This window comes from Pinus tabuliformis, chromosome Q (assembly GCF_031772625.1).
Source record: "Pinus tabuliformis cultivar Carrire ecotype Pingquan chromosome Q, CPIR1, whole genome shotgun sequence".
NCBI classification, from domain to species: Eukaryota; Viridiplantae; Streptophyta; class Pinopsida; order Pinales; family Pinaceae; genus Pinus; species Pinus tabuliformis.
The window spans coordinates 549,034,929-549,042,796 of record NC_142296.1 but is presented as its reverse complement, the minus strand read 5'-3'; the positions used below and the strand labels follow the sequence as shown (position 1 = coordinate 549,042,796).

The following is a 7,868-nucleotide window of genomic DNA, read 5'->3' as shown; positions in this document are numbered from 1 at the left end:
TGTTATTAACGTATTTATTTCCCCACAACCCAATTATCAAACAAAAATTATAGCGCATGATATAATTTCACCCTTGATATGACCCAAGGTACTTAGCTATGATCCCTTAACCCACACAATGGATGGGTTGACACTTGGGTCAACAAAGAGATGAAAAGAAAGGCAACTATGGTTTAATATTTCCTAACAAGAGCAATGAAGAGTGGTGATTTAATACCCCGACTTTCGGATTATCCTTCCTGAAACATAATTAAGGTCTTTACTTCTTTTATTTTTCTAAATTGAGGCCCATAAAACTCATTAGTTGAACCCTTGTATTTTTGTAGATGTTGCATTGATATTGGTGGTTCAAACCTTTTTCTCTTTCCAACAACAAGATGATGACTCATTGTGGGTGATTGTGTGTATTCCTCTTTTTCTTATTTTTTTGGCTAATATTAACTCTTTGTTTGGCAATTATATTCCCCAACTCTGTAGCAAAATGATCTTCAACATTTTTTTTTTGGCCACAAGCCTAGAAATAATATGGTACAACTGAAATTTGGAAACAAAAATGATATAACTCACTAATAATGAATATAGAGCATGGTCAGGGTTTGACTCAAACAAAGTTAAACACCATTAATATGAACAACGATGTTCAATAACTATATAGGCAGTCAATCAAAATAAGAGAGGAGAAGAATATCAACTCACTATAAAAATATATATTTGTGATGCAAGAGCTTTTGGGATAGCATAAGTACTTATTCATTAAGATTGAAAATGTATGACCCTCGATAATTATTGTTGATTATTGTTATTATTAACATTGTTATGTAATGTATAGTTATGTAAATTACAATTTACACTCCTTTTTTTCTTCAAAGATTTTATGGTTGTGGATTTTGGTATCTTTCTCCAATTCCATCATCCTTTTGATTAGGGGTTGTGATTCAAGGCTCATTTCTTTTGCAAATTTGTAAAGTGAAATTTGTAAAGTTTTTATCCAGTATTGTTGGTCACATTTAGAATTTGCCCATCAACATTTCCTTAAAACAGGAGATCTGGTTGCAACAACAAAAAAAGAAAAAACCATTAATTCTTTAAGACCAACTCGAGGCAGTCAAAGTGACCCTATTAGACCCAACTACAAAGATCACTGAAATAGAAAGCTAAAAACAACAGAAATAAGAATCAAAACCATTGAAAAATACTGAGCTCACCTACACAGCCAAGGTTGGACTGCATTTAATAAATATGAATAATGGCCAATACACTTGTTGTATGCATTGATAAAAAATAAGATGGGAAACCTTATTTATTTCAAAAGAGGTAAAAGGCGTAAGTCCATGCTTAAGTTACTTAAAAATAATAAGACTTTATTAAATAAAAGTGCTCTTAATTACAAATATCAATATATGATACCGTAAAGACCTAGGCTTAACGTATTATAGCAAAGTCGTGAACTTACATTCAAAATAGCTCAGTATACATGAATTCTGATGTCTAACAATGATACTGTGGTTTGGTAGACAACACAGTCGGAGCTACGAATGACCACATCTAAACATCCGTGTGGTGGCCTGATCCTGTGGTCCAAGTTGGACCTACACCCCTTTCAAAATTCTTCCAAATAGCCTTGTAAGTTGTTGGTTCCCTTGAAACGACAGACATGGGGTGTTTGGTGTTAGTTTCCATCGAACTCAGGTTTCTAAATATGGTTCTGAACACAGTTTGTGACACTGCAAAGGCTGAACTGAAGCCTGACAGGTACTACATAAATTCAAAGTCATTTTCTGATCATAAACTGCAGGTCAGGAAAGAGTCAAACAACATTTCCCTCAGCATCAACTTACTTTTTTTGTGTCCTCATTATAACCTTCACTAAACACTTGTATCCACCAACGATATGCAGCATAGCGAGATTACTTTGCAGTAAAATTAAGCTTTCAATTCTGTGTTTTCTCATTCTGGAGAACATTTGATACACTTGGTAGAGAATTCAAAAAACCAGATTCTGCAATTTCTCATTCTAGAGGATACCTGATACTTAATTGAGAAAACCACAATCAGCAATTTTTGCCAGTATATATTTAAGTACAAGAAGACAATTTTCCAAAATTATCTTAGGATGGGCCTTAAGAAAGTGGAGAAAACTGATGCAATGACTTGAGCTTGTTTTGATTTATGCAAGGCAGCAATTAGAAATAATAAGCGGAAGGAACGAGAAATGAGTGCATCAAATACAACTTGAACTTACAGTGGATCTGGCAGTGGGAAGTGTTGCTTCAGATTTAGCAAGTCAAGAATAAATATTGCAACAATTGTTTTGAATTGTGATAATTGCAAACAAGTCAAGTTCTCTTCAAAATAATAAATAATAAATTGCACATATGATACATTTCAAAAATTTGATTGCTAAAATGAGCAATCAAAGAGAGCCTACTCACGTAGATGCGTACAGTTTTTTAACAACTCCCTTTTTCAGCTTCACATAAGCATACCCTTTTTGGAAGGGTAAGGGTTCAATAGATCCATCTTCATGAAATAGTCCAAAGCAATAGCAGCTGCAATAAAAATAAGCATGCTCTCACCGAGCATAAAGCCCGTATCAAGAGCATGTGAGAATATAAAATTCACATTGAAGTCCACGGGGAGCTCTGCCTCGAATTGACTAAGACCTGTGTTTGGAAAAAAGAACTTTCTACATTACTTCCCAACATAACTTCAGAGACTCCCCATGAAATAAATATATAAAGATCTTCAATATTTTCATATCCATAATGTAATGCAATTTATTACCTCTTACAAGACCAAATGCTGCTACAACTCCAGATTTCAACTTAATGTTGTCCAGGTTTTGCCTCACTGTATATCGATAAGTTACCCCAAATAAAGCACCGCTAATAAAGATTATGCCTTCCTTAATTAGAAGCCCTTCAATGCTATTTGCTTGAACCAAAGCAATTGGAATGCTAGCTAATGTGCCAATGAAAGCTGACACAAAGGATGCCTTTATAGACTCAACGCGCTCTGCATTTTCATCGATATCTGCTTCTTCCCACTTACTTGAAAGATCACGTATACTACCTCCAGCTCTAGCTGTCACAAGAGCAAGCTCAGCTTTCCGCATCCTGGCCTCTGCTTCTGAAACCTCCCTCAAACCTTCTGCAATCTTCAAATGGGAGAATGCACATTAGACCCTATGGCCAATGTTACAAAATTCACTGACTTTGACATGGACTTGAGAATCAAACTCGGCTTTGCACAGCAAATGAGCCAAACTGACTAATTGGTGAATCACGCTCGCTGTCAGCGACTCTGACTGAGAAGTAATGTATCTGACTCAGCAAGTACTTGTGAGTCAAACTCGGCTGTCAAACATCACGCACTGAACTGCAGAGCACTTACAAGCTCCAGGCAGTATAAGTGCCATTGAATCTCTTTGTTTAGCGATCTAACAGTGCATATACTACCCCCAAGCTGTAGTAAATGCTCTGCAGCTCAGTGCTTATTGATTGCCAACTTGGCTTAACAGAGAAAACAAGATAAACTGACTTACCAGCAACTCATACTTGCTGCCAGCAAATTTGACTCGTGAGAACTTGCAGATCAAACTATGATCCGCAAGTGCTTGCTGAGAATTTAAAAAATATATATATATTATCCGAGTTTTTGCCAAGTCCAAGTCAAACTCTCAACTTCACCAAATTTTTTGCCAAGCCAAGTTTTGTCAATTTGCATTAGACACTGCAAGCCAGGACCCTAAAACTTGGAAACATTTTAAAAAGTTTCAGAAGGAAGCCCATGGTAGAAGAAATATATGCAAAGCTAAAACTCTTGTGCTCTGCCAACCTCCATAGCTCATCGAAGCCCTGGTACCTTGTATGATAAAATAGTTTAATGTGAATAGTCAAAGTTATATTGTATGTCAATGCAATGCCTCCAACAGAATAAAACTCATGGGGCACCAGATGGTAAATATCATTAAAGCATTAGATCCAGTCCATTGTGTTCATCTCATGCAAAAAGGATGAATTCTCCAGCATATTATTACAAAAACAGGTGACCATATAAACCTAGACATGAATGCTTCAAACTCAGCTATTTATATTTAATATTGTAGCTGTTTTCTCCAACTAAACTAAATGTCAGTATCGAGGGAATTAGCAAAGCTTTTAAGCAGTGCGTTTAGCGACCATGTCCGTTTTAAAGCTTGAAACATTTTAGCATGAATAGACGAACCCGAAGGGCCATTCCGGAAAGCATGGGATGATAGAAGACTTCTGTGTAAAGTTGCCCTGTCCATGACTTTTATAGAGCAGCATACAATTATATAATGCCACTCTTGTACCCGAGGTCACCAAGGTTTAACTGAGCTGCTGAAAAGTACTTCTTTGATTATCTTGTAGAGGGTTCAAATCTCATGGAGAACATGCTAACCTAAGCATCCAGGTTAGTTTCTGCAATCAAAATTGGCTGCTATAGTAACTATTCGGCATATATCTAGCGTAAATCAGTCAATGAGTCAGTGGACAGCACCGAAAACTTCATGGGCGCTACAAGCATGCGATTTATGCAACAAAAAAGTGAACAAGGCTAAAGAACACATACTCCTGCTGTTCCCTGTACAAGCTTGCAGCTTACTTTCAACAAATAATATCAGCAGATGAGAAAAATCTTATCAGAGTCGAAAACATAAAGAGCAAATGCTGGCTCATTCTGTGCAGGGCACGCACAACTAAAGGAAGGCCTCATAAATGAGATTAAGTGATAGAAATTGCAGCTTCTGTGGTAATCCAGAAGATGTTGGTATTGTTTTCTTGGAGGTGCTAGTTTGCTGAGGGAATTTGGACTTGGATACAAGGTATTTTTACAGTTACCTTCGTCACGAATCTACCGGTTGCCTTTCCTTCTCGGAGACCCCTCATTTCTGCCACATATCTGTCTGTAGTGTCCAGCAGGAAACAGGAAGGTCACTCTGCATTTCCTGTGGTGAAAGAGATGTGCCCAAACATTTGAAGAAAGGTTCAAAAGAAAAGGGTACTAAAATTGATAAATTCTCGGTTTTGGACTATGTGGCAATTCAATGTGATCTGATTGACTTAAGAAAAGACCCTGAAAAGCTAGATCTACAATCTAGATTTCTTGCACTTTGCCTTATATGCATACGGCCCTGCTTGTGAGCATGCCACTGCATTTTTCTTCCAGGGTATGCCAGTAGACTAGCCTGATCTGAGAGAAGTAGACTCAATTGGGACACTCCACAACCAAGGAGAAAGAAACAAAAAAACGGACAGAAGGTTGTTTTTTTTTAATGTATATTTTCATAGTGGTTAGTCAGGGTATAAAAGTGATTTCTGGAGAAAACTGTGCGATAAAGAGGTGAAACCTCCAACAGTTTGGGTGAATACTTTCAGCCATAACAGGGACAAAAAGAATACACATAGGTGAAGGGTAAGATTCACCTATGTTTATTGCTCCTACTCTTTACTTGTGTTTATTGCTTCTTGTCCTTGATGATGAATGAAGTGTCCACCCAAAACTTAGGCCCTTACACCTCTTTATCACACAGTTTTCTTCAAAAATTACTTCTACACCAAAAGGTTGTTTTGCTGTAAATGATCACTTGATTTACTCTTTGATAAAATGGCAAACACCTCCCTTTTCAGTAATAAAGTATCAGGTTGTTAAAAGACAAATATTAAAAAAAAATTACAAATCAATTAATGGTCAATATGGTCTTTAAACTTTTAAACTCATAAAAATATAGTTTAATTATTTTACCTTTTAATTTTTTGGGTATATTTTGGTATATTTTCAGATTAATTTAACAGAAATTTATTAAAATTACAAATTTAACTTGATTTCAAAATACTAAATCTATTAAAACATTAAAAACACAGTATAAACAATCAAAAATTACAATCTAATCCAAATGCAAAAAAAAATCTAAAACATAAAACATAGAACAAACCCCTGAAAAAAATACTCAAAACTAATAAAATAAATAAATATATAAAGTTTGACGACGCAAGGCATTATAAAGATGAACCAAAGAAAACCCGGAACAGTAAGTGAACACTAAGGTTGTGGGCATATTGGTAACGTCCCTTTTCTTGTTGGTTATGTTACAGGGTCGAAATCTAAAGGGTTACGGTCATTATGTCCGTGCAGAGGGTTTCATTTTGAAGGTTTTCATACGCCAAATCTGGTGTGAAAAGGGTTTCATTTTGCAGGTTCTCATATGCCAAATCTGGTGTGCTACTTAGGGCTGGGTCCTGCAAAGATACCTTTACCCTGCATTGTTTATGTACATTCTATCATCTTTATGATATTTTCCCAAACAGATTGCAGCCTCTCCGAAGCATCACGATGATAAAGCAGGTTACATAAATTCGAGAAAATGCATCTATTGAACTTCAAAGCGAAAAAGATTAAAAATAAAAATAAAAAAATCGAAGAAGCAAATTTATTACCGCGGAATCTGCACCTTCCAACCTCTGTATGTACGCCCTGAGCTCAGCAGCACCCTTCTCTCGTTTTTCAATTTCATCAAGGTCTTGTCTAGCACTATCCACTCTCTGCATTGCAAACCCTAAATCCTTAAGCAGGGCCTGATTCTCTTCAGACTTCAGAAGTTTGTCTACCTCTTCGTCGGCCAGGCCAGATAACAATGGGTTTTCTTCGTCGGCCAGGCCAGATAACAGTGGGTCCTCTGCATCGGGCACTGTTTCGTCATCCCCCTCCCGCGAACTGAACAACTTATGTTTCTTCTGCCTTGAATAACTAGTAGTTTTGCAAGAATCCCATATCACAAAATGCCTCAAATTGACTGTTCTGCTAATTTTGGCTGCTTTGTAGATGGGCAGATGGTCCAGAGACAGCCAATGGCTTTTACAGGTCAAATTTCTTCCTTCTGTCAGTGTGGAGGAAATGGGCAGCTGGGATGTAGATGAAATCAGTGCCCATCTTAGAGAATGCATGATACAGGTGAATCTAGTATGATTTCCAATTCTGATATGTTGATATGATTCCCAATTTCATGTCATATTGAAATAGAATGTTTAAAGCTTTGCATTCTGAGAAGTCTAAACAAACACACAAACAATTTTCCCATCACATGCAATAGAGATTATCCTATCCATATTTGACCGGTTAATTGCAGGTTTCTATTGCAGCTACAGACAGAACCCAATCAATCCATACACGCGTAGGTGAATTTTACCTTATCTCAACAAGCACATAGTGGCATCATATTTTTTTGAATGTATTTTATCTATAGTGCGAAATTTGTGATGTCATGAAATATATACATTTTTTTCCAACCGTCTAGTTTTCGATATCATAGGAATGTATTAGTGCTCTTTGACCTATTCAACAAAAGACTTGTAGCAGCTTTAACATGATGTGGCTGGTGCTTTTAGACCTGTTTTACAAAGACTTGTTCCAGGTTAGGTTAATATGGTGTGCCTATGTTTTCTATATCTTTTGAAATTGGGTTGATATACTGCAGAATTTAAAATTTGTGAATAGTTTTACTCACCTCATCTAAAAAATATATATAGTTTGAATTTGAATCAAAAGAGATTAAAATTTTTATAAAAATAAATTCAAAAAAATATATAGTTCATTTATACAATTTGAATGAAAAGAGATTAAAATTTTCATAAAAAAAATTTAATGAGTTAATAGAATCAAATCTATATAAAATTTTTAAACTTGTAAATAACTTCATTCTTGAGAAAAAAAAAAATTGAGTTGATATATTGCAGAATTTAAAATTTGTGAATAGTTTTACTCACCTCGTCCAAAAAACTATATGGTTCGTCTATTTAATTTGAATGTAAATGGCTTCATTCACCTGAGCCAAAAAAATAATTGGG

General features: G+C 35.8%; 1 protein-coding gene across 5 annotated transcripts; it reads right to left on the bottom strand.

Moving 5' to 3' along the window:
• Positions 1-1,344: 1,344 nt before the first annotated feature.
• On the bottom strand, positions 1,345-7,254 carry LOC149220625 (homer protein). 5 transcript variants are annotated; one of them, XR_016249295.1, is made up of 5 exons: positions 6,462-7,254; positions 2,785-3,157; positions 2,433-2,663; positions 1,839-2,025; positions 1,345-1,755 (listed from the first exon to the last, which is right to left on the bottom strand). XR_016249295.1 is itself a non-coding variant. In XM_089384841.1 (4 exons), exons 1-3 carry the CDS (start codon positions 6,966-6,968, stop codon positions 2,473-2,475), a joined length of 1,071 nt encoding a protein of 356 aa, XP_089240967.1. In that variant the 5' UTR covers positions 6,969-7,254; the 3' UTR covers positions 1,345-2,031; positions 2,433-2,472. The 5 variants fall into 5 exon arrangements, 3 of the variants coding, with proteins under 3 accessions (XP_089240967.1, XP_089240966.1, XP_089240968.1); XR_016249296.1 differs by having other exon boundaries at positions 1,345-1,639; XM_089384841.1 differs by having other exon boundaries at positions 1,345-2,031.
• Between the last annotated feature and the right edge of the window lie 614 nt (positions 7,255-7,868).

Coding starts and splice junctions, on each gene's coding strand:
- LOC149220625 (XM_089384841.1), bottom strand. CDS start 6,968: ATGCATTCTCTAAGATGGGCACTGATTTCATCTACATCCCAGCTGCCC. Junction 3,158..6,461: donor TGGAAGGTGCAGATTCCGCG/GTAATAAATTTG, acceptor TCCCATTTGAAG/ATTGCAGAAGGTTTGAGGGA. Junction 2,664..2,784: donor AGCATTTGGTCTTGTAAGAG/GTAATAAATTGC, acceptor TTCCAAACACAG/GTCTTAGTCAATTCGAGGCA.